The following is a 27,399-nucleotide window of genomic DNA, read 5'->3' as shown; positions in this document are numbered from 1 at the left end:
TTTTCTGCGGAGTGCCAAAGCTGCCATGTTTCTTTTATTTAAATCAGAAGCTACAATTTCTTTATACAGGATGAGAAATTGCATTGTAAAAGATTTCATTGAATTCTTGGCCTTGACCCAAGCCCTGGCCTTTCCATCTATCTACTTCTGATACTGGGTAATTAGGGCATGCGGTAACAAAGGAGGCTCCTGCTGATCGAGTGCCCAGGAGTATTACTTAGTAGTAATTCCCAAACATGCCATGCACGTCTTTTAAAGTCTGGTCTGATTTATTCGTCTAATTGATGAGCCCTGGCAATCACACAATAAATCAGCTAAAAGGCAGTTTCAACGTCTGGAATTCTTCTCAGAAAGGTCTAAGGCTATTGAGTATAACCAAAGCTAAAATATAAATATCTTCAAAGACTAAAGACCTTAAGGAGCCAAACTTGAATCTTGTTAATTGCTGGAGCAAGTATGAGGGCCAGTGTTAACTCTTTCTGCTCCTTTAATTAATTTTCTTATTTATAAATCTATTTACTTCTTAATTAATAATTACAGTACTTCTTTAAACTTAAAAAAGTGGATTAGCTTCCAGGTGAACACCATTATCAATAGAGGGCAGCAGAGCTAGAATTCACAGTAACACACAAATGCTGAAGGACCGCAGCAGGTCAGGCAACATCTATGGAAAGGAATGAAGAGTTGATGTTTCGGGCCAGATCCTGCTGTAGGGTCTCAGCCCGAAAAATCAGCTCTTTATCCCACTCCATAGATGCTGCCTGACCTGCCGAGTTCCTCCAGTGTTTTGTGTGGGTTGCTCTGGATTGCCAGCATCTGCAACATCTCCTGTACTTAGTCTGCTGAGTAATCTCTGTGGCAGCATCGGACTTCCCAGAGGCTAAGCATTTTAATTCTGATTCCCATTCTGACATGCCGGTCCAGAGCCTCTCCTTCAATCTGATAGCGTAAGAATTAATTTCGCCTTCCAATAAACAAATTTCTCCCCCCTCCCTTCCTCTAATCCCCACTCTGACCTTTCACTTCTTCTCAGCCGCCTATTACTTCTCCCTGGGTCCGCTCCTCCTTCCCTTTCTGCTATGGTCCACTCTCCTCTCCTATCAGATTCCTTCCTCTCCGATCCTTGACCTTTCCCACCCCCCCTGGTTTCCCCATCACCTTCCAGCTAGCCTCCCCCCACCTTTTTATTCTGTCACCTTTGCCCTTCCTTTTCAGTCCTGAAGAAGGGTCTCGGCCCAAAATGTCAATTATCTATTCCTCTCCATAGATGCTGCCTGACCTGCTGAGTTCTTCCAGTATTTTCTTCAAAGATTGTGTTCATTCCGAGTATTTCCTTAAGCGGCCTATAGGGCTACCTTACCATGACCAGGAAAAGATGGATGGGCCAACCACTTAGGAGAGAGCACAATAGAACTTGCCTTATTTACTCCTGACATCCCAAGCGAGGACCAACCGACAGCAACCAACACAGTCGTGTAACAGTTAGCGTGGTACTCAGGGCTTCAAGAGTTTGGAGTTCATTTCCGGTGCCATTAGAATGTTTATGCGCATGCATCTTCTCCAGGTGCTCCAGTCTCCACCCACAGTTCAGAGACATACCAGTTAGTAGGTTAGTTAGTCATTGTACATTGTCCTGTGATTAGGCTAGGGTTGTATCGGTGGCTTGTTGGGCAGCACGGCTTGGTGGGCCTGAGGGAATATTTTGCGCTGTATCTCTAAATACAAGGAACACCTGACTCTCCTTCCCGACCCTAGGCATTTGATTGTTGGACCCAACATTAACTGTTGACAGCAACCTTCTCATCCAGGGGTTCCCAACCTGGGGTCCACAGACCCCTCAGTTAATGGGATAAAAACGCTGGGAGCCCCTGCTCGAACCTAAGACCAATGGAAATCCACCAACTCCACAGGTCGTCTTAGTTACAACACTGGAGGAGGCCATTCAGCCCACTGTGCCTGTGATTTAACCATCCCAATGTCAGCTTTCACATCTGTAATCTCGCAGCTTTGAGCTTGCATCCAAGTATGTTTTTAAAAGTGAAGAGGATTTTCTTTCTCTCTTTAGGCAGTGAATTTCAGACCCCCGATACCCTCGGGTTACAAAAGGTTTCTTTTTCCCTTCTCTCTAACCTACAGATTACTTCAAACTGCTGCTTTCCGATTCCTCTGCCAAGTGAAATAAGCCCTTCCCACTCATTGTATCTGGGCTTGCCGAGAATTTTATAAACTTCGGCTAAATATCGCTTCTACCATCTCTGCACCGAAGTAAACTTTTGTAGCCTATCCAAACTCTCCTCATGGTTCATTCGTCCAATCAATATTTCCCAGGATTGTTTATTTACCACTTCCCAGAACATCGGATCAAATTTTACATTTTCATTTATGTAACAAAATATATTTATTTATATAATTAAAATATATAATGAATCATATTTCATACTGTTCAAGTGAATCATGAAACACGTTACATAGCAATGAAATCTGTGTCATGTTGACTTAATTGAACAGAAATATTTCCTTCTCACTATTTCAAGCTCCCTGCTCACTCAGTGAGTGTCCTTCATCGCAGAGCTTGTGGGCTCCACACACAGCAGGCCTCCAACCCCCTGTGAAAGAGTCTCCCTAACTGTCTCCACGCCAAGGTCCCCTCTTAATATTTCTTTCTCTCTACAGGCGTGCAGACCAAGCATCGCACCGCTGAGGAACTTTGTACATGGCCTGAAAACTGCGTGGCCCTTTAACAAAACATTATATTAAAAGAAAGTTCCAGCAAAGGCTACGTGCGCAGGGCCATCTCAGTTACTGCACGCTGCACATCTACGCAGCTTAGAGGGAACGGCGCTCCACACTGCTTGCCGCGGTCCCCGTCATCGCCCCAAGACAAAGGGCTGAGGGACACTCCGAGCCTGTCAGTGGCAATCGACATCAACTTTCTCCGCTGTGAGTGGGAGGCATTCCCAGCAGCCAGACTCCAGGCCAGCTGTTCCACAATGATGGAGGAAAGACAACATCATCGACAGGCTTGGGGGCTATATTTTGAATGGGAATTCCTCGATATAATTCCGAAGGCTGGGCATCAGAGGCAGTTTTGTCACTCCGTCTCTCCCAAAATGGCAGATAATGTTCTTCCTGCATAGCTGCTTTAGCTTGAGGACAGGGTTTTTCCGCAGTGGGGTGGAAAAGACTATCGTGTCTCCTTCATCAAAGACAAAAGGCTTGTGCCGGCTGCTGTCCACACAGTATTCCAACAGCTTCACCATGCAGTCAAAGTGAGTGTTATCGAACCAGAAGCGTTCTTTCTTGAACTTGATTCGCATGCTGACGGGCCCCCTGTGGGCCCGAACGCTCAGACTGAACAGGTGATCGGCCTGGGTGCTATCCCGGACGAGGAAGGTACCCACGGGCTCCGCCTTCAACATGGCGTGAGCCTTCTCCACGGGCAGCGGCCCCCAGTAGAATCCGCCCTCGTTCAGGGAGCGCAGGCTTCGCTCCACCGTCTCCCTCTCTTCGTTCTGGAACGTGCGGAAGTGGGTGGGAGACTCAGGCGGAGGGCGCTGGAACCGTGGCGGAGCGGACTGTCGCACGTCTGCCCGGGCATCCAGTTGGTTTCTCCCTCCGACCATTTCAGACGGACCTCCAGCTCCGGAGAGGTCCCATCTTCAGCCGCCTCGTGGATAAATGCCCTGCAGGGAAAGAGAGCTGAACGTTAATTTATTAGCAAATTTTGTTAATGTCCCCATAAACCACCCTGAGATTCACTTTCAGGGACAGAACAGTGGCACGGCATAGAGTCCTGTCGCCTCACGGCTTCATCACCCAAGTCTGATCCTGCCCTCTGGTACTCTTCGTGGAGTCTGCACGTTCTGTCTGTGACTACCTGGGTTTCTCCAGGTGCTCGGGTTTTCCCCCACAGCCCAATTACTTGCTGGTTGGTGGGTTGGAGAGAGTCCGGGGGAGGTTGAAGAGAATGACTCTGGAAAGGAAAGGGTTAACATACGAGGAGTGCTTGATGGCTCGGGGCTGTGCCAGTCCAGAAGGATGTGGAGCGGGAGGTCTCACTGAAACCTGTCGAATATTGAAAGGCCCGGGTTGAGTGGATATGGGGAAGATGCCCCCTGTAGTGGGGCAGTCTAGAACCAGAGGGCACAGCTTCAGAATAGAACAAAGATGAGATGAAATTTCTTTCGGCAGAGGTTCTTTGCCACAGATGGCTGTGGAGGCCAAGTCATTGTGTATATCTAAGGCAGAAGTTGCTAGGTTCTTGGTTAGTCAGGGCATCAAAGGTTACAGAGAGAAGGCAGAAGAATGGGGCTGAAAGGGAAAATATATCAGTGTTGATGGAATAACAGAGCAGACAAGATGGACTGAATGGCCTAATTCCGTTCCTTGCTCTTGTGGGTTAATGGCTCTATGTAACTAACCAGCAGTGCAAGTGTGAGGAAGGAGCAAAACTGGGTTAGTCAGATAGATAGGAGAATTGGTGGAATTCCCTTGAAATCCAACCAACACCCTCCCCCAACATCTCAAGAAAATATGAATATATTTTACTTTATTTGAACTTCCTATAAGCACATTAATACTAACAATGTCATACGAGGCCCAGGTATCAAGATACTTCTTGCTGCCTCAATAAAGCAGCCAGCATTATCAGAGAACCCTCCCACCCAGATATGTTCTTCTCTCTTCTATTGGGCAGAAGATACAAAAGCCTGAAAACACGTATCACAAGGCTGCAGGACAGCTCCTGTCCTGCTGTTATCAGACTCTGATTTGATACTGCTTGGTAAATAACCTGCAACATTTTCCACATAATAACCATGGTGATAGTTTGGTTGTAAAGCACTTTGGACATCCTGAGTTTGTGAAGAGCAATAGGTTCTTGGTAGGCCTTTGTAGAGAATCCTCTGTGACCAAGATCCCCTCAAGGCAAAATTGTGTTCAGAACTAACCCCCCGGTTACCTTCCACATTTTTGCCAAGTATTTTCTCAAGGACCCAAATTTTTCTGTCTGTGGAAACCATAACCCCACATAAAGCCAATGTTCCTTGTTAAATATTAATCTCATTCACCTTTCTTTTCCCTTACATTTGAAGGCACAGTCTCAGAATCTCAGAATAAAGGGACGTCCCTTCATTACTGAGAAGAGGGAGGAATTTGGGGATGTGGTGGCTACGTCACTGTGTGCATTTAAGGCCCAGAGTCAGAGTTGAGCAAATAGACTTTACGATTGATAGGATCTTGACGAGTTAAGAGGGTTAAAGATCACAGGGGGAAGACAAATCAATGGCATTGGAAAAAAATATTGACCACGATTGAATGGTGGAGCAGATTGGCCTATTTCTTCTCCTATCTCTTATGGTCTACTTGCTCAACTCTGGCTTTTACTTCAATTGTCATTCCCCTGACTGCGTGGGATTCCTCTGGCTGCTCCAATTTCCCCCCACATTCCAAAGATGCACAGGTTAAAATTCAAGATCGTTTAATATCATTTCCAGTACAGCAGTTTAAGGTGAACAAAATAGTGATTACTTTGGATTCAATGCTGCATAACAACAATGACCTCTTCCCAGGCCTGGAATGGCTGGCACAAGAGGGCACAGTGCTTGACAGAGGAGTTGTCAGGGGTAAGTTTTTTTTACTCAGAGAGTGGTGAGTGTGTGAAATGAGCTGCCAGCGACGGTGGTGGAGGCGGATACGATGGGGTCTTTTAGGTGACTCCTGGACAGGTACAGGGAGCTCAGAGAAATAGAGGGCTATGGGTAACCCTAGGTTATTTCTAAAGTAGGTACATGTACGTCACAGCATTGTGGGCCGAATGGTCTATATTGTGCTATAGGTTTTCTATGTTTTTAAAAAAAAGAACACAAGGATATCAATTAAAACACACACACACACACACACTATATAAACACGTAAGATAGCTTATATACTTAGATTGATGGTAAGATGCCAGATGAGGCACGCTTGGTCTGCTCTGTTTATGGTGGCCTCCTTGAACATCTGCCAGTTCAAAACAATTCATAAGTCAGTAAATTAATTGGTCACACGGGAGCAATTGGGCAGTGCGGGGGTCACTGGCCCGGAAAGGTCTGTTCCTGTGCTGTATCTATAAATTAAAACTACAAAAAAACATTGTTCCTTCCAGCCTGAGAATACTCACTTTTAATCTTTAAACCCTTAAACCTTTCTCCACAGGGAATTATTTCTTTAGCTTGTCTCCAACAACTACTTCTTGAAACTGCCTTTGGAAGTTATCTTTTTGTGCAATTGTGTGATTAGGTACAATCACCAGCTTATAGAGGGAGCAACCAGTTGCCAACATTCCCTCTTAAAGTTAGCACCACTGTTGAACTGGGCTGTACAGTTGTTGTATTTTGATGTCCCTGTTTGTATTTTTTAAACAATCACCTATACACACGTAATTGTTCAGTGAGTATTTCAGTAGTTGCAGTTGCCTCTGTATTTTTTTCTGGAAACTTCTTGGTTTCAGTGATGGGTGTCACGGTATTTGAATCTGGCTATTTGATTGGTTAACTGTCATCTGATAGAATTTAAAGGCATTCAGCTACAAGGAAGGCACAACAGTGGTGATCTTTCATTAGGAATTTGAGGAGAACTGATTTGTCACTGAAGGCACACAAATTTCTGCAGATGTACTGTGGAAAGCATTCTAACTGGTGCATCACTGTCTGGTGGGGTGGGGGGGGGGCTACTGCACTAGATCGATACAAGCTGCAGAGAGTTGTAAACTCAGTCAGCTCCATCACGGGCACTGGCCCCCGTAGTATCCAAGCCATCTCTAAGGAGCGATGCCTCTAAAAGGCAGCGTCCATCATTAAGGATCCTCATCACCTGGGACTTGCCCTGTTCTCATTGTTACCATCAGGAAGGAGGTACAGAAGCCTGAAGGCACACACTCAGCGATTCAGGAACAACTTCTTCCCCTCTGCCATCAGATTTCTGAATGGACATTGAAACCATGAACACTACCTCACTAGCTCTTCGATATTTGCACTGCTTACTTGATTTAACTGTTTAGTGTGTATTTTCTGTTGTCAGCAGTCCGGTAGAGGAAGACCACGCCACCTTTGTCTTCCTCTCTTCTCCCTGCTCTTTCCTGTGCTTCCCTTTGTCTGCGCTCTCTCTCTCTCGCTCTCCTTTCCCAATGTCCCTCACCATGCTTCTCCTTGGCTCTGGTAACACCAACAAAGCGATGATAAGCAAGAAGATTTATGCCCCATCCATAGCTTCCGAAGAACTTTTGGATCGCAACAGCATCAGGATCCGAGAACACTGCCTCATTTTCCCTGCAGGTAAGCAGAGGATTGTCGGGTTCAGAAGTGCGTCTGATCAGCCTCCCAGTCACTGCTCCACTTGACAGTGACATGGACAGAACAGCTTTACGGCAACGAGCAGTACAGCAAAAATGACCTGAGTTTGACCCTGACCTCTGGAGCTCTCTGCGGAATTTGTATGTTCCCTCTGCGACCGCACGGGTTTCCCCGAGTGCTGTCGTGTCCTCCCACATCACTTTCTGGCTGTGAGGTTGGAGAGTGCCCCCAAGGAGGGTCACAAGAATGATTCTGGAAATGAAAGGATTAACACATGAGGAGTATTTGATGTCTCTGGGCTTGTACTCACTGGAGTTTAGAATGACAGGGGAGGGGTAGTATCTCTTTGAAACCTATCAAATATTGAATAGCCTAGAGAGAGCAGAATTGGGGAGGTTGTTTCTTATATTGGGAAAGACCAGGACCAGAGGACACAGTGTCAGAATAGAGGGACATCCATTTCAAACAGAGCTGTGAAGAAATTTCTTTAGCCAGAGGGTGGTGAAGCTGTGGAATTCATTGGCATGGATGTTTGTGGAGGTTAAGTCACTGTGTATATCTAATTATCTAAAACAGAGGTTGATAGGTTCTTGGTTAGTCAGGACATCAAAGGCTTCGGGGAGAGGGCAGGAGAATGAGGTTGAGAGGGATAATATATCAGTCATGATGGAATAACAGAGGAGATACGATGGGCAGAGTGGCATAACTCTGCTCCTATGTCTTGTGGTCTTATGGGTTAATGGCCTGCCGTAAATTCCCTGTAGTGCAGATGTGTGTAAGGAGAGAGAATGGGAGAGTTAATGACACTAACAGTGTCATATAAGGCCCAGTTATCAAGATACTTCTTGCTGCCTCAGTAAAGCATTCAGCAAAATCAAATGCTCTAGTTACCCTGGACATTGTCTCTTTGCCTCTTTCCCATAAGGTAGAAGATACAAAAGCCTGAAAGCACGTACCACCAGGCTCAAGGAGAGCTACTGTTCCTCTGTTGTGAAGCAAGAGACCATGTTTTCATACAATTAGTCCCAGACTCTTTAACAGACCTCCTGCCCAATATGGACTCTTGACCTCACAGTCTACCTCATTACGGTCTTGAACTTCATCTGTGCTGACTTTTTCCAGATATTTTACACTTTATTCTGCATTGTTTCTGTTTTACCTTACTCCAGCTTGATGCACTGCACTTTATTTTGCATGAGAATGTGCAAGACCAGCCTTTCACCATACCTTGCAAGATGTGACAATAATAAACCAACACCAAAACCAATCTGACAATCTGACACAAGATTCTGCAGATGCTGGAAATCCAAGCAACATACTCAGAATTCTGGAGGAACTCAGCAGGTCAGGCAGCATCTACAGAAAAATGTAGACAGTTGATGTTTTGGGCTGAGGACTTTCATCAGAGTTGGAAGGGAAGGGGGCGGAAGCCAGAAGTGGGTGGGGGGGCACATAATTCCCCGGAATTTCTGCCATCTCCAACAGGATCCCATCATCAAGCACATCTTTCCCTCCACTCCCCACTTTCTGTTTTCCACGGGAATTGCTCCCTATGCAACTCCCTTGCCCATTAATCCCTCCCCATTGAGCTCTCTCCTTGCAAGTGGAACAAGTGCTACACCTCCTCCCTCACCACCATTCAGGGCCCTAAACAGTCCTTCCAGGTGCGGCAACACTTTACCTGTGAGTCTGTTGGGGGCCATATACCACGTCTGCTGCTCCAGGTGTGGCCTATATCCGCGAGACCCAATGTAGATTGGGTCATTATTTGCATTAACGAGCAGATGTACCTAATAAAGTGGCTACTGAGGGTTTTACCAATTTATCCACTTTTAAGGCTAATAACCCCTGAGTGCTTCCCCTTTTACAACATTATCTCAGCCAATATTTTATACACTTCCTTCTCAATTACGTTGGCCACCTCGTCCCCTCTTTTGTACAGAGGTGCAGTGTTTGGAGATCAGTGCACCCTCCACTGTGGTGTGGTATCAAAAGGTCTTCACTCCCAAGTAGGAAAGCCTCCACCACCCTCCATCAGCAAGAACCCCACCATCCAGACCATGCTTCCTTTGCACAGTTAATATCAGTAAGAAGATGCAGGAGCCTTAGGTCCCATACAACAAGGTCCAGGAACAGCTATTACCCCTCAGCCATCAGGACCTTGAAGCAGAGTGGATAACTTCACTCACTTCAACAGCGAACTGTCTCTATAACCATATAACCATATAACAATCACAGCACGGAAACAGGCCATCTCGGCCCTCCTAGTCCGTGCCGAAATCTTAATCTCACCTAGTCCCACCTACCCGCACTCAGGCCATAACCCTCCACTCCTTTCCTGTCCATACACCTATCCAATTTTACCTTAAATGACACAACTGAACTGGCCTCTACTACTTCTACAGGAAGCTCATTCCACACAGCTATCACTCTCTCAGTAAAGAAATACCCCCTCGTGTTTTCCTTAAACTTCTGCCCCCTAACTCTCAAATCATGTCCTCTCGTTTGAATCTCCCCTACTCTCAATGGAAACAGCCTATTCACGTCAACTCTATCTATCCCTCTCAAAATTTTAAATACCTCTATCAAATCCCCCCTCAGCCTTCTACGCTCCAATGAATAAAGACCTAACTTGTTCAACCTTTCTCTGCAACTTAAGTGCTGAAACCCAGGTAACATCCTAGTAAATCGTCTCTGCACTCTCTCTAATTTATTGATATCTTTCCTATAATTCGGTGACCAGAACTGTAAACTATGGACTAACTTTCAAGGACTCTTCATCTCATGTTCTTGATTTTTATTTCTCATTTCTTTTTGCATTTGCAGTTTGTTGCCTTTTGCACGTTGGTCATTTGTCTGTCCTGTTGGGTGAACTCTCTCATTGATTCTGTCGCGTTTCTTGGATTTACCACGTATGCCTGCAAGCAATGAACCTCGGGGTTGTATATGGTGACAGATGTGTACTTTGATAATAAACTTACTTTGAAATTTGAACCACTGGTTTGAAAACTGACGTCCCACATGTCCAGCCAGCACCTTTGCAGAACACCGCGCTGCTGCAGTTTTGCAGCTTGCACAGAAGGTGTGAAGTGTGTGATGTTATGCAAAGGTCACAGACTCATAGAACACTTCACTACAGAAACGGGCCCTTTGGCCCAACCCGTGCGTGCCGAACTATAATTCTCAGTCCCATTGACCTGCACCCAGATCATACTGCTCCTGTTTATGAACTTATCCAAACTTCCCTCAACCATTGAAATCAAACCCACATCCACCACTTCTACATTCCACGTCCTGACAGATAATGGGTGTAGAGAGATGGGTGCACGCGGGCAAAGTTCAAAATAAGTCTATTACCCAAGTACATATACGTCACCATATGATACGCTGAGATTCAGTTTCTTGTGGGCATTCGCGGAAGAAAAAGAATTTCAGGATGTATTTTGTATACATTTCTCCGACATTAAATGTACCTATTGAAATCTAACCACAATAAAATCAATGCAAGACTGCGCCCAACAGGACGGACAACCAATGTGCAAAAGATGACAGACCGTGCCGATACGAAAAGGGAGGGAAAAAATAACTAAAAGATAAGCAATAGATATTGAGAACATGAGACAAAGAAGTTCAAGGTGGTAAGGTTGCACTGGAGAACCATGGTGATGAGTTGTGGGCAGACAAGCTCTAGAAACCATGAAGGGCAAAAAAAGAGAGACAGACATATCATGTTGACAAAAGTGGAAACAGCAGACATAAACTGGGCTAAAAACTACATTAAGAAATATAGACATAAAAAATTAAATAAGTAGCGCAAAGCAGAGAGCAGAAGTAGTGAGGTGGTGTTTGTTCACTGTCCATTCAGAAATCTGACAGCGGAGGTTAGAAACTGTTCCTAAAACGTTGAGTGTGTGTCTCTTGGAGACTTGGATGGGTTCAGACCGAGCTGTGAATAAGTGCCAATATTTTGTGCAAATATTGGCACAAAATGCACATCCTCAGATAGTGTTGTTAACACAGATGATGCATTTCACTGCATGTGATTAATAACTATGTATATTCTAATCTAATCTACCAAGAACATTATACAAATATACTTTCCCTGTCTCTTTTTATTGATCCTTTCCACTGACTGTCATTCCTTACATTAGAAGCCGGCTATGTCAGGCTATGTAACACCATAAGATACAGGGGCAGAATCCGGCCATTTGGCCCGTCAAGCCTGTTCTGCCATTTCATCATGGACGATCCATTTTCTCGCTCAGCCCTAATTTCCTGCCTTCTCCTAAGATATATTTAAGATAAGATTGGATAGATTTTTACATAGTAGGAGAGTTAAGGGTGATGGGGAAAAGGCAGGTAGGAAGGGGTAAGTCCTTGGCCAGATCAGCCATGATCTTACTGAATTGCGGAGCAGGCTCAATGGGCCGGATGGTCGACTCCTGCTCCTATTCCTTATGTTCTCCACGTATCCCTTCATGCCTTGACAATCAGGGATCTATCAGTCTCTGAGTATGGGAAAAGTGGCTCCATTGCCACAAGGCTCTGAGCCATTACTGGGCTCACAAATAGTTGAACACCAGTGTTGGCGGTTGTTAAGAGAAGAAGCAGACCAGAGACCTGGACCAACAGGTCGAAAAGTTTACTGAAAATAATCTGGGGCGCTGCAGTAGATCCGTGGCTTAGCGCGATGCTTTACAGTACCAGCAGTCAACGATCGGGGTTCAATTCCTACCACAGGCTGTAACGGGATGGGGTGTCCTCCCTGTGATGCCACGGGTTTCCTTCGTACGCTTCGGTTTGCTCCCACAACCCAGAGAAATACGATTAGGGTCAGTGCTATGTTGGTGCTGGAAGCACATGACGCTTAGGGGTTGTCTCCAATGTATCCTCGGACTCTGTTGGTCAATGATGCAAATGGCATCTCACAGCATGTTTTTATGTAACAAACTAAGCTAATCTTCAAATCTTTATCTTTTGATAAAAGCTAGACTCTTGTAATCTGCTCTGCGAATGTCCCCCACGGTTGGAAAAATGCCTTTCGGACACACAGATCTAATCTAAAGCACAAGAGCTTCTGTGAATGCTGGAAATCCAGAGCAATATGCTGGAGGAACTCAGCAGGTCAGGCAGCATCTATGGAGGGGAATAAACAGTTGACGTTTCGGGCCGCGACCATTCATCAGGACTGGCTACCTGATGTGCTGAGCTCTTCCAGCATTTCATGTGTGTTACTCAGGTTGAATCTTATTGCCCTTTGAATGGTATCCAAAACTGCAGTGTAGAAAGAGAATGAAATCAAATAGATAGCCTGGCATCAACTTGGCTCTGAGTTAACACACAGTTAAGTTGCTTCCTGTCCACTTAACCTTGTTAGTTCCTCCTCTACACGAGCAACAATTATTGAAACTGGGGAGAGAAAACTGCGGGGTTTCAAGAAAGAAAATCACCACCATCTTCTCAAAGGCTAATGCTAGCCTTGTCAACAACACCTGAGGTCATGGGTTAAGGGTGAAAGGTGAAATGTCTAAAGGGAAGATAAGGGGGTACTTATTCACTCCGAGGGTGGTGCAAGTGTGGAACAAGTTGCCAGCATAAGAGGCTTGATTTCAACATTTAAGAGAAGTTTGGATAAATACATGGATAGGAGGGGTATGGAGGGCTATGGCCCAGTTGCAGATTGATAGGCCTTGGCAGAATAATAGTTCGGCATGAACTAAATGGGCCGAAGAGCCTGTTTCTGTGCTGTAGCGCCTAAATAAAAATCTCCCAGCCTCTAACAAGAATAAATGCATTGCTTCCTACAAAATGTTGAGAGATCTTCCTGAGTAAAATCAAAAACCAGTGAAGTTAGTGTTTGCAGTTTTCCTCCATCTTGCTATGCAGAAGGCAAAACGGAAGTAGAAGACAAGGACGTGTGGAGCTCTCCCAACCCACAGCATAGAGTTTGTCATTTTCAACTATGTATTTTTAAACACTAAGTTTTGACTGGACCAGAGAGATAGCACTGTCCCTGAGGCAATTTAAAATGAGCTTTTCATCTTATCATGTTTTCTGTCTGTGTTGCATGTGCAGTCCCACCCTGACAATGAGACTTTTCGGATACCAAGTTCCGTCAAAGCCGCAGTTGTGCACATCACATGCTTGCACATTTGCTTCCTAACCCGTTTTGACAATTTCAACCAAACAGCCACGTTTCACGTTGTCCTCGCTATGGAAGCCATCTCTTTAGCCCAAGACCATTCCATGATTTTGAGCAGAGTCTCCTCTTGCCTCTTCATGTTACAAAACGTGGCTCAGAGCTAGGTTAAGTCTCACCTAATCCAGCTCGACATTTCATCACATCCCCTGTGCTGGTGGGAGATGTCGCCCTTAGACAAGATTTTAAACTGACCCCACCTTGCTCGATAGCACACACCAGTCCTCATCTAGGGAACCACAACGGAAAAGGTGATCAGCTTCAGGTTCCTGGACGTCAACATCTCTGACGATCTACTCTGTGTCCAACACACTAATGCAATGACAACGAAGGCACAACAGCCACTATACTTCATTAGGAGTTTGGGGAGATTTGGTCCATCACCAAAGACGCGTTAATTTCTACAGGTGAGCCTTCTAACTGACTGCATCACTGTCTGGTATGAATGGACCACCACACAGGGATTGGGAAAAAGCTGCAGAAAGTTGTAAACTCAGCCAGCTCCATTATTTGCAGTAACCTCCCCAGCATTCAGGACACTTTCAAAACATGATGCCTTAAAAAAGGCGGCATCCATAATTAAGGACGTTCATTACCCAGACCATCCCCTCTTCTCATTGCTACCGTCAAGGAGGAGGTACAGGTGCCTGAAGCCACCCACTCACGATTCAACAGCTTCTTCCCTTCTGCCATCTGATTTTTGAATGGACATTGAACCCATAAACACTACCTCTCTACTTCTTTGTCTCTCTCTTACTGCACTACTTATTTAATTTATTTTTATATATTTCTTATTGTAATTTATATTTTTAATCATGTATTGCGATGCACCACTGCTGCAAAACAACAAATTTCATAATCTATGCCAGTGACAATAAACCTGTTTCAGATCCTCCAACAAGAAAGGGAAAATTAGTTTAGTGCCCTGGGAAAGATTGATTTCACAGTAGTTACTCAAAACCTGGTATTTGATTTCACTGCTGTTTGTACTAGTCTGCTGAGCACAAATTAGCTGCCACATGATATTTGGGTGAGGCTAGAACCAGAGGTCATGGATTAACGGTGAAAGGTGAAATGTTTAAGTGGAACACAAGGGGCAACTTCTTCACTCAGAGGGTGGTGAGAGTGTGGAACAAGCTGCCAGCAGTGGTTTGAGATTTTGATAAATACATGGATGGGAAGGGTGTGAATTACGGACTCGGTGCAGGCTAATGGAACTAGACAGTCTAGATGAACAGCACACACGAAATGCTGGAGGAACTCAGCAGGTCAGGCAGCATCTATGGAGAGGAATAAACAATTGACATTTTTGGGCTGAGACCCTTCTTCAGGACTGACGGGGCAGATGGGGTGACTGGTGTGACACTGCATCACTATATATGAGGAGGGGCCATGTACATATTCCTAATGTCATCTGTAAGGAGCCTCTGTACGTCCTATCTGTGGAACGCATTGGTTTCCTCCTACAGTCCAAAGACATACTGGTTAGTAGGTTAATTGGTCACTGTAAATTGTCCTGTGATTAGGCTGGGGCTGCTGGGCAGAGTGGCTCAAAGGACTGGAAGGATCTCTTCTGCTCTGTATCTTTAAGAAAAATAAAATAACTGAAGAGTGAATAAGCACAACTCACTGACAAAGGTTAGGCATGTCAAGACTGGTGATTAATAAAAGCTTATTCAATTCTGGGCTTTTTTAAGTGGCATAAAATTTAAAAGTAGGTAAGACATGCTGATGACTTTGGATGTCAGTTGATTGAACATCGCATATAGAACGTAGAACAATATCACATAGTAGAGACCCTTCAGCCACAATGTTATGCTGACCCTTTAGCCTACACCAAGATCATTCTAACACAGCCCTCCTGTTTTCTTTCATCCATGTGCCTATCTAAGAATTTCTTAAATGCTCTTAATGTCTCAGCCTCTGCTACCGCCCCTGGCAACACATTCCTCGCACCCACTGCTCTCTGTGTAAAGAACTCACCTCTGACTTCCCGCTACACTTTCCTCCAATCTTCTTCCAGTAGCATGGATATTGATTTCTCCTTCCAGTAAACAAATACCCACCACAACCCCACCCCCCCCCCCCCACGCCTCTAGTTCCCACTCTTATCTTTTCACCTGCCTATTACTTCCCCCTGGGTCCTGTGGTGAACTATGTGCCTGTCGGGACACGCCCCTGCTGACTGCTCCTGTGGCTCCTCCCACAGGCCCCTGTATAAAGGAGATCTGAGGCCTGACGCTCGGCCTCAGTCTCCAGGACATTGTATGATAGACACTCACTCCTGGTTCCTTCTTCCAGTCAATAAAAGCCGATATCTCGCCTTACGTCTCAGTGTGAGTTATTGATGGTGCATCAGGTCCCTTCCTTTTTCCCTTTTTCCTATGGTCCACTCTTCTCTTCTATCAGGTTCCTTCTTCTCCAGCCATTGATCTTTCCTGCCCACCTGGCCTCACCTATCACCTTCCAGCTAGCCTCCTTCCCCTCCCCAGCCTCCCCAATTCTTTCTCAGTCCTGAAGAAGGGTCTTGGCCTGAAACGTAACTGTCTATTCACTCCTACAGATGCTGCCTGACCTGCTGAGCTCCTCCAGCATTTTGCGTGCATTGCTCTGGATTTCCAGCATTTCTTGTGTTAATGATAACGGTTACTGGGTGGATCTTCTTTATGTCAGAGAAAAATGTTTTTTAACCAATTTGGTGGAGTTTTAGATCAGCTAAAAGATAGAGTTGATGAGGGCAACGTGGTCAACTTAGTAAACATGGAGATACTGGAGGCCGCAGATACTGGTTTAATGGATAGCTGATGATTCAGATCACCAGATGAAGGGCCCCAATGGCCCATTTCCCTCCACAGACCTGCTGAGTGCTTCCAGTGTTTTCTGTGTTGATGCAGAATACATCCTCTTCCAGAGAGATTTTGATGATGTATTGCATCAGAGGGCACCTGGACAAAATTGAAGCACTTAGGCCTCAGAGGGTCATTGGGAGCATGGCTACAGAGAACGTCCTGGTGGATGGTTGTTTTTGTTTTGGGCTGGAACAATGTGAATAGCTGAGTTCCATCTGGACTGATATTACAGCCACTGCAATTTTCCCGGATTTGTATAAGTAACAGAACTGGGTGTGCAAACAAGTTTGTGGATGACACAAAATTTGGCAGTAGTGAAGAGGATGTGATGATCAACAGCAGAATGTAAACAGGTTGGAAGGGAGAACAGATATACTGACTTGTGCCAGATGAAGAGGAGAGGTAGAGAGGGAGGGAGGGAGGGAGGGAGAGAGAGGGGGGGAGAGAGAGGGGGGGAGAGAGAGGGGGGGAGAGAGAGGGGGGGAGAGAGAGGGGGGGAGAGAGAGAGGGGGGAGAGAGAGAGGGGGGAGAGAGAGGGGGGGAGAGAGAGGGGGGAGAGAGAGGGGGGGAGAGAGAGGGGGGGAGAGAGAGGGGGAGAGAGGGGGAGAGATGGGGAGAGAGGGAGGGAGAGAGGGAGGGGGGAGAGAGAGGGGGAGAGAGAGGGGGAGAGAGAGGGGGGGAGAGAGGGGGAGAGAGGGGGAGAGAGAGGGGGAGAGAGAGGGAGGGAAGGAGAGAGAGGGAGGGAAGGAGAGAGAGGGAGGGAAGGAGAGAGAGGGAGGGAGAGAGAGAGGAGAGAGAGGGGGAGAGAGAGAGGGGGAGAGGGAGAGGGGGAGAGAGAGAGGGGGAGAGGGAGAGGGGGGGAGAGAGAGGGGGGGAGAGAGAGGGGGGGAGAGAGAGGGGGGGAGAGAGAGGGGGAGAGAGGGGGGAGAGAGAGGGGGAGAGAGGGGGGAGAGAGGGGGAGAGAGGGGGGGAGAGGGGGGGAGAGGGGGGGAGAGGGGGGGAGAGGGGGGGAGAGGGGGGGAGAGGGGAGGAGGGGAGAGAGGGGGGAGAGAGGGGGAGAGGGGGAGAGGGGGAGAGGGGGAGGGGGAGAGGGGGGAGAGAGGGGGGGAGAGAGGGGGAGAGAGAGGGGGAGAGATGGGGAGAGATGGGGAGAGAGGGAGGGAGAGAGGGAGGGGGGAGAGAGAGGGGGAGAGAGAGGGGGAGAGAGAGGGGGAGAGAGGGGGAGAGAGAGGGGGAGAGAGAGGGAGGGAAGGAGAGAGAGGGAGGGAAGGAGAGAGAGGGAGGGAGAGAGAGAGGAGAGAGAGGGGGAGAGAGAGAGGGGGAGAGGGAGAGGGGGAGAGAGAGAGGGGGAGAGGGAGAGGGGGAGGGGGAGAGGGGAGAGAGAGGGGGAGAGGGGAGAGAGAGGGGGAGAGGGGAGAGAGAGGGGGAGAGGGGAGAGAGAGGGGAGAGAGAGGGGAGAGGGGAGAGAGAGGGGAGAGAGAGGGGAGAGAGAGGGGAGAGAGAGGGGAGAGAGAGGGGAGAGAGAGGGGAGAGAGAGGGGGAGAGAGAGGGGGAGAGAGAGGGGGAGAGAGAGGGGGAAAGAGAGGGGGAGAGAGAGGGGGAGAGAGAGAGTCTGTCTGCATGTCTGTGTGAGTGTGTCTGTGTATGAGTGTGTGTGTGTTTGCATGTTTATGTGTGAGAGTGTGTGTGTTTATGCGTGCCTCTATGTGTGTCTGTGTGGGCGCGTGTGGTGATTGCTTCGTGAACGAGTTACTGAACTAGAAATTTGGAGAGCCGAGTTCAAATTTCCCATGGCAGCAGAGGAAATTGGTTACACGTTAAAAATCTGGAACATAAAGACTCTATTCTTTGACCAAAACAAGCCACTTGACTGTGCCCTGTGTGGTCAAAGAGCTAAACATTGTACAGCACCAAAATGTATCCTTCAACCACTCTTCATTAATCCCACATGCATGCCAGATGAGTAAGAGCTATTCAGACCAACCTTGCCTGCCCCATTCATCTTCTGCAGCCTTCTAGGATATGACACATGAATTGCTCATGCCAGCAATTTTCAAATGTGAAAAGGCTTCTGCCCATGTTAGCACTTTAAGCCAGAGTTACTGACCCCACCAACATGTTTGGGTGGGGGGGGGGGGAGATTTATCTTCATCTACTCTCTCATTCACACTACCTTAAGTCCAATCCATGTTCGTGTTTTATGTGCCATGTTCCATAGTTCTAAGTTCTACTGAATGTCGTATGTTCCATAACTCCAACCTGCTCAAACTTTATGCATGTTTAAAATTTCTAAAGAAATTTAATGGGAATTCAAAAGGCCTGATGAGTTTCTGGATCCTTTAGTTCCTAGGAAAGAAGATGGATCATTCAGACTTAGAACCAAAGAACCATAGAACACTACAGCACAGTACAGGCCCTTCAGCCCTCCATGTTGTGCCAACCCATATAATCCTTAAAAAAAAAGTACTAAACCCACACTACCCCATAACCCTCCATTTTTCTTTCATCCATGTGCCTGTCCAAGAGGCTCTTAAATACCCCTAATGTTTTAGCTTCCACCACCATCCCTGGCAAGTCATTCTAGGTACTCAAAACCCTCTGTGTAAAAAACTTACCCCTGATGTCTCCCCTAAACTTCCCTCCCTTAATTTTGTACATTTGCCCTCTGGTGTTTGCTATTGGTGCCCTGGGAAACAGGTACTCAGTATCCACCCTATCTATGCCTCTCATAATCTTATAGACCTCTATCAAGTCAATAGACAATAGACAATAGGTGCAGAAGTAGACCATTTGGCCCTTCAAGACTGCACCGCCATTCTGAGATCATGGCTGATCATCTACTATCAATACCCGGTTCCTGCCTTGTCCCTATATCCCTTGATTCCCCTATCCATAAGATACCTATCTAGCTCCTTCTTGAAAGCATCCAGAGAATTGGCCTCCACTGCCTTCCGAGGCAGTGCATTCCAGACCCTCACAACTCTCTGGGAGAAGAAGTTCTTCCTTAACTCTGTCCTAAATGACCTACCCCTTATTCTCAAACCATGCCCTCTGGTACTGGACTCTCCCAGCATCTGGAACATATTTCCTGCCTCTATCTTGTCCAATCCCTTAATAATCTTATATGTTGCAATCAGATCCCCTCTCAATCTCCTTAATTCCAGCGTGTACAAGCCCAGTCTCTCTAACCTCTCTGCGTAAGACAGTCCAGACATCCCAGGAATTAACCTTGTGAATCTACGCTGCACTCCCTCTACAGCCAGGATGTCCTTCCTTAACCCTGGAGACCAAAACTGTACACAATACTCCAGGTGTGCTCTCACCAGGGCTCTGTACAAATGCAAAAGGATTTCCTTGCTCTTGTACTCAATTCCCTTTGTAATAAAGGCCAACATTCCATTAGCCTTCTTCACTGCCTGCTGCAACTTGCTCACTCACCTTCAGTGACTGATGAACAAGGACTCCTAGATCTCTTTGTATTTCTCCCTTACCTAACTCTACACCATTCAGATAATAATCTGCCTTCCTGTTCTTACTCCCAAAGTGGATAACCTCACACTTATTCACATCAAACGTCATCTGCCAAGTATCTGCCCACTCACTCAACATATCCAAGTCACCCTGAATTCTCCTAACATCCTCATCACATGTCACACTGCCAGCTAGCTTAGTATCATCAGCAAACTTGCTGATGTTATTCTCAATGCCTTCACCTAAATCATTGATGTAAATCGTAAACAGCTGTGGTCCCAATACCGAGCCCCGTGACACCCCACTAGTCACCAACTGCCATTCCGAGAAACACCCATTCACCGCCACCCTTTGCTTTCTATCTACCAACCAGTTTTCTATCCATGTCAATATCTTCCCACCAATATCTGATTTTACCCACCAATCTCCTATGTGGGACCTTATCAAATGCCTTCTGAAAATCGAGGTACACTACATTCACTGGATCTCCCTTGTCTAACTTCCTGGTTACATCCTCCAGAAACTCCAATAGATTAGTCAAGCATGATTTACCCTTGGTAAATCCATGCTGGCTCAGCCCAATCCTATCACTGCTATCTAGATATGCCACTATTTCATCTTTAATAATAGACTCTAGCATCTTTCCCACTACTGATGTTAGGCTGACAGGTCGATAGTTCTCTGCTTTCTCCCTCCCTCCTTTCTTAAAAAGTGGGATAACATTAGCCATTCTCCAATCCTCAGGAACTGATCCTGAATCTAAGGAACATTGGAAAATGATTACCAATGCATCCGCAATTTCCAGAGCCACCTCCTTTAGTACCCTAGGATGCAGACCATCTGGACCTGGGGACTTGTCAGCCTTCAGTCCCATCAGCCTACTCATCACTATTTCCTTCCTAATGTCAATCTCATTCTTCTACACTCCAAAGAGAAAAGTCCCAACTCTGCTAACCTTGCTTCATATGACTTGTTCTCCAAACCAGGCAACATCCTGGTAAATCTCCTCTGCACCCTCTCCATAGCTTCCACATCCTTCCTATAATGAGGTGACCAGAATTGAACACAATACTCTAAGTGCGGCCTCACCTGCTTAAAAATCGGTGCACTGACAGGATGCAAAGTTGGGCTGAGAAGTGACAGATGGAGTTCCACCTGGAGAAATGACAATAAGTAGTATAGACAAAGGAAGATTGGTGGATGTTGTCTACTTGGATTTTCAGAAGGTATTTGACAAGGTGCCACACTCAAGGCTGCTTAACAAGAGGCCGTGGTATTACAGGGGAGATACAATCATAGATGAAGTGTGGTTGATTGGCCAAAGACAAAGAGTCAGATTAAAGGGAGCCTTCTCTGATTTTCTGCTGGTGACTAGTGTCCAAACATGGCCAGTGTTGGAACCGCTCCTTTTTACATCGTATGCTAGTGATATGGGTGATGTAATTGATGACCTTGTGGTCAAGTTTGTGGACTATACAAAGAGAGGTGGAGTTGCAGGTAATGTGGAGGAAGCAGGAAGGCTACAAGAAGACTTAGATTAGGAGAATGGGCAAAGAAGTATCAGATGGAATATCTGTAGGGAAGTGTATAGTCATGCACTTTGAAGAAATAAAAGCATAGACAATTTTTTCAACAGGGAGAGAATTCAAAAACCTGAGGTACAAAGGGACTTGGGAGTCCTCATGTAGGATTCCCTAAAGGTTGATTTGTAGTTTGAGCCAGTAGTGAGGAATGCAAACACAATGTTAGCATTAATTTTGGGAGGTCTAGGATATGAAAGCAAGGCTGTAATGCTGAGGCTTTATAAGGCACTGGTGAGCAGTTTTGAGCCCCTTATTTCAGAAAGGATGTGCTGACATTGGAGAGGGTTCAGAGGCAGTTCATGAGAATGATTCTGGGAATGAAAGGCTTTCATATGATGCGCCACCGTTGGCTCTGGGCCTGTACTTGCTGGAATTTAGAAGAATAAAGGGGGATCTCATTGAATGTTGAAAGGCCTAGATAAAGTGGATGTGGAGAGCATGTTTCCTATGGTGAGGGAGTCGAGGACCAGAGGGCACAGCTACAGAATAGAGGGATGGGGAGAAGGCAAGAGAATGGAGTTAAGAGGGAAATGGTTCAGCCATGATGAAATAACAAAGCAGACTCGATGAGCTGAACAGTCTAATTTTCATGGACTAAGTGCTTCACTTTGGAGTATCAAACTGGAAGGCAGAACACAGGGGTAATGGCAACACTCTTAGCAGAGTGAAGGAACAGAGGGATCTTGGGGTCCACGTCCATAGATCCCTCAAAGGTGCCGCACCGGTTCATGGAGAGTATTTCCCTTCCAAGTTCAAATTAAGTTTATTATCAAAGTACATACTGGATGTATGTCACCATATACAACCCTGAGATTCTCCCTGGAGCGAAGGAGGATGAGAGCGGTGACGTGGTTAGAGGTGTACAAGCTGATAAGAGGCTTGGATGAAGTGAACTGCCAGGGACTTTCCCAGGGAGGAAATGGTTAACATAAGGGGGCATAATTTTAAGGTGGAAAGAAATAGGGGATTTCAGAGATGCATTTTTTTTTACACAAAGAGAGGTAACTATGTGGAACCCAGTGACAGGAGTAGCAGTAGGACATTCATTAAGGATAATTAATTTTTAAAAATTTATTGAGACACAGTGTGAAGTAGGCCCCTCCACACCGTGAGCTGTGCTGCCCAGCAGCCCCACCCCCCCACCCCGATTTAACCCTAGCCCAATCACAGGACAGTGTACAATGAACAATTAACCTACTAACCGGTACAGCTCTGGTAGGAAACCAGAGCACCCGGAGGAAACCTACGCCCTCACGGGGAGAATGTGCAAACCCCTTTCAGGCAGCAGCGGGGATCGAACTGGCGTCATTGGCACGGTAAAGCGGTGCACTGGCCACCATACTACCGAGCCACACCGTGCTGTTATGTCCCATGTTTCTATGGGGGGGGGGGGCTGGGTAGATGGATAGGTGTGTGAGAGTGGGTGAAGACTTATGCTTTGGTATAGCCTGCTATGCATCCTGTGTAATTTGATGCGATATACCCTCGTCTCTTCTATGTGGCTGCCACTTCATCCGTATACTGTTTCCATTTGTCAGACTTCCTGCTCTGCACGGTCATTACAAGTACCTCATGGCTAACCATCAACACCAAATCATGATTCATTCGGCCAGCTAACCAGACAGCTTCCCACACATCAAATCCCCCCAATAATCTGTGTCAGCTTGCCTCCATTTAGTATTACCTTCCTTTAATAACAAAAAAAATTAACGAGGTTATTCAGAATAGGAACAGTATCTACAAGAATAAATCATACACTTTTCATTCTTTACAGACAATGCATTCAGTAGCGATCGATAGAGGCCCCCCAATGGTTGAGGCCGTGCATGGATGTTGCGTCCTCGCTGTCTGTGTTCGATACACAAGCCAGGGCAGTACAGTACTGAGAGAGAGCTGTTGCCCATGTAGCAGGCTCACACTTTCCATGCAGCTGATGAATCCAAAGGAACGGCAGAGGCCGATTCTGTTTGCCACTGGTGACGTCACAGGAGTTGTCAGTCAGCGTTGAACTCAACGCAGGACTGCCCTAGGGACTCCAGCTCCGGAACGTTCCCTTGGGATTTACTCCTGAAGCCTTACTCATCAGTGGGTACAGCCGCAAGCCAACGGGGGGGCTTGAGATCAGAGTTTTCCTTCTGCTACTTGAGCTGCCAACCCCGGCTGATGAGCCCCATCTGCCCGAGCTCAACCACATAAATGCCTGCTGACAGTTCAGCTGCAGTTCTTAAAACTCACAGCACTGTTTCTACCCGTGTGCCTCCCTGGAGCGGTACACTAGTATTGCTTTCCTTGCTGTAGCTTACGTTTGCATGGGCTGAAGTTCTCATACTTTGGATGTCAAGGACATATATTCATGTAATGAATGCCAGCTGGCACTCTAGCTTCTCTCTAACAACACTCTAGATCAGGCACTCGGAATTTGCTGACCTCAAGCAGGAAATATTTCCACTTACAGGGTCATAGAAACAGGCCCTTTAACTCATCTAGTCTGTGCCGAATTCTTCCTATTCCTATCAACCTGCACCTGGAGTGTCGTCCCCCACACCTCTCCCGTCCATGTACTTACACAAACTTCTCTTAAATGTTGAAATCAAACCCACATCTACCACTTGCGCTGGCAGCCCATTCCATACTCTCACCGCCCACTGAGTGAAGGAGTTCCCTGTTAACATGTCACCTTTCACCCTTAACCCATGACCTCTAGTTGTACTCTCATCCGACCTCAGTGTGGGAAAGCTGCTCTGTATTTACCCTACCTATATCCCTCATAATTTTGTCTACCCCTATCAAATCTCCTCCCCAGTGGGTGAAGTTGGATTCAGTGGACATCAACACTCTTGGGGAATGCAGAATATGTGGGCTGGGATTGGAGTCTGATCTGTGCACAAGCAGGCTTTCTGCAGAGCTCTCTTCTAACGACGGCACGTCGTGTAAGTCTGCGAGCACCTTGTCAACTCATTCCGAAGGTTCGGGGCATAAGTCCCATTCCAGCAACACAACTGCACAAATTTCGATTGCGATTCCAGGATAGCAACAAGAGATTTCTATTCCAGGAAATACTGCCTTTCACTACAAACCTGTTCTCTGAAATGCCTGAAAGAAAGCAAGTCTGGTACCTTTACTAATATTAGACCATAAGACATAGGAACAGAGTTCAGCCCATCAAATCTGCTCCACCATTCAATCACGTCTGATTTATCATCCCTCTCAACCCCATTCTCTCACCTTCTCCCCATAAACTTTGACACCCTTTCTCATCAAGAATCTATCAACCTCCTATCTGTGCCAATGAATTCTACAGATTCACCACCCTCTGGCTACATAAATTCTTTCTCATATCTCTTCTAAAGGGACATCCTTCTATTTATACCTCAATCAATGTTAAACAGATTACTTACCATCCCCAGATTAAGAATACTAAAGTTAAGAATAAACTCTTCTCAGGCTTCCAGCAGGGTACAAGTATCGAATTTAGCTGACATTTCGATGACAAACTCTGACATCTTATGAGGGATGATGCCTAGGTGTGTCTAGTCCAGTGGTATATATGCTCAACTCCCGTCTTCCGTCCGTCTGATTGGCTAGTCCTCAACCAATCAGGTTTCCGCTATCCCACCTCATTTACAATCGAATTCCAGTTCTTACTTGAAGTGAGACCTTCATCTTTGTCAAGATCAATACCTGTACCCGGCTGTTATCCTAAGAAGATTTTATTATTTTATAGGAAAGATGTCAACAAAATAGAGAGAGTACAGAGAAGATCTACTAGAATGTTACCTGGGTTTCAGCACCTAAGTTACAGGGAAAGGTTGAACAAGTTAGGTCTTTATTCTTTGGAGCATAGAAGATTGAGGGGGGGGGACTTGATAGAGGTATTTAAAATTATGAGGGGGATAGATAGAGTTGACATGGATAGGCTTTTTCCATTGAGAGTAGGGGAGATTCAAACAAGAGGACATGAGTTGAGAGTTAGGGGGGAAAAGTTTAGGGGTAACACGAGGGGGAATTTCTTTACTCAGAGAGTGGTAGCTGTGTGGAACGAGCTTCCAGTAGAAGCGGTAGAAGCAGGTTCAATCTTGTCATTTAAAGTAAAATTGGATAGGTATATGAACAAGAAAGGAATGGAGGGTTATGGGCTGAGTGTGGGTCAGTGGGACTAGGTGAAAGTAAGCGTTCGGCACGGACTAGAAGGGCCGAGATGGCCTGTTTTCGTACTGTAATCGTTATATGGTTTTATATATATATATCGGGAAAACACCAAATCCTTTTTCACCCAACTTATGAACATAAGAACAAGCAAAGCAGAATAGTAAGTTAAAAATCCTGCATAGATACATACATCCAGAATGGCAGAACTAGTTTAACCTCCTCCCCACTTTCAGTCATTGCTTCTTTCCTCAGTCCTAGGTGCTTTCAATACCATTCGTCACAACACTGTGGTTACCATACCAAGTGCTTTTCTTGTGTGTGCTTTCTGACTTAACGGACAAAGCTGACTTACATGTGGCTATAACAATCCGTTCATTACCCTGGGGTGACCTTTCACTCCCACGTTGCCTGCTTACAGAGACTAACAGTAGTGTTTCTGAAATAAAAATAACAGCATTGCTTGAAGTACTTCAACTGTAGAGCAATGGGAACTCTTCAGAGCTTGGCCCCCTTGCCAAGGTAGTGTCGGTGAGCAACGCAACCAATGGTGACGTCCTGCTGACAGTTCACAAAACTGCTTCCTCGCTCAAATGTGATTCTACTACTGAGCCGCATGTGATTGGAACTTGGGATTTACATTTTGATGGCATGTTTTGGGGCTGAAATAGAGCACGTTGCTGTCTCTAAGGGAATTTGGTGAGGTTTGGAGCACACAGTGTGCAGGAAGCCTAGAGATGGGGCACGAGCCCATGATCAGCTCCGTCGCTTCTCCCTGAGGGTGTGAGCCCATGATTGCCTCCACTGCTTCTCTCCAATTGAGTGGCTGAGCAAGTCTGAGGTCGACTTAAGACGAGAGCAGAGGGCAGGAGGGTGTTTGATTCTATCTGCCTGAGCTTGACCGGTCTCCCTCTCCCTATTGGAGAGAAGCTCAGGAGTCTTGGGATCCTCGTTACCAGGATTGATTAGCGAAGCCATGGACTTGTTACGGGGGACTTTAAGGTTCATGTTACATGTCCTGGATTTTGTTTACTCTTTTTAACTTTCAGCAGATTAATCAGGGCGATCGATGTGGACTGGTGCACTTCAGTGGAGAGCGGCCCTGCGGCCTGTAGTGGGCTAACGGCACGGCGCGGAACTGAATGAAACCAAACTGAACACTGCAGGACTGCTGGTTTGATGTTTGATATTCTACATGTTGTTTGCTCGCTTTTGGCCGTTTGCGCAATTTGTTCTTTTTTTCGCGCGTTGGGTGTTCGATGTTTTCTTGAACCAGTTCCATGGTGCCTCTCTGTTTCATGGCTGCCTGAGGGAGGGTGATTCTCAGATTTTTTTTTCTGTATACATACTTGATAATGCATGCATTTTGAATCTTTGACTTTGAATCTTGTAATGAATACATCAAGGATTAACTTTCATTGCCATATACAATTATAGTTATTAGGAATTCGCTGTGGTGTGTTGGTGAGGGCTAACCCTAACCCTAATGCAACAAAAAGCAACTTTCAACAATTATAAAGAATAAAGGATTATATAAAAATAAAATTATAAGTTAAAGTATGGATATGGAATAAAATGTGCATTAAGTACAGAAATACCAGATCTTGCGTTAGTGAGGCATAAATATTGTTACTTAGGACCGTTTTATTAAGTGTTACTAGAACAAAGGGAACCACTGAGAACAAAAGGTCGTGGATGTTCTTGACACACACAAAAACTAGCTTTGACTACAGAAGATAACAGCATTCCAGTGATAACAATGAACCTATGAGAATGCCAGATTCAAGTGGCCCGATGTGTTTGTGGATCCTCTCTCATCT

General features: G+C 46.0%; 1 protein-coding gene across 5 annotated transcripts in view; it reads right to left on the bottom strand.

The window, feature by feature from the left end:
* Window positions 1-1,175: 1,175 nt before the first annotated feature.
* Window positions 1,176-27,399, bottom strand: part of LOC132382926 (suppressor of cytokine signaling 1-like) — a 74,497-nt gene continuing 48,273 nt past the window's right edge. For 3 of the 5 annotated variants that reach the window (XM_059953498.1, XM_059953500.1, XM_059953499.1), the window contains one exon: window positions 1,426-3,683. In XM_059953498.1, coding sequence (XP_059809481.1) covers window positions 3,030-3,623 — 594 coding nt within the window. In that variant the 5' untranslated portion in view covers window positions 3,624-3,683 and the 3' untranslated portion in view covers window positions 1,426-3,029. Of the gene's footprint in view, window positions 3,684-5,930; window positions 7,308-27,399 lie in introns of all 5 variants that reach the window. The other 2 variants (XM_059953501.1, XM_059953497.1) reach the window with 2 other exon arrangements.

The sequence above is a fragment of the Hypanus sabinus genome, chromosome 29 (genome assembly GCF_030144855.1).
Source record: "Hypanus sabinus isolate sHypSab1 chromosome 29, sHypSab1.hap1, whole genome shotgun sequence".
In the NCBI taxonomy this organism is placed as follows: Eukaryota; Metazoa; Chordata; class Chondrichthyes; order Myliobatiformes; family Dasyatidae; genus Hypanus; species Hypanus sabinus.
This window is presented reverse-complemented; position numbering and strand designations above follow the sequence as displayed.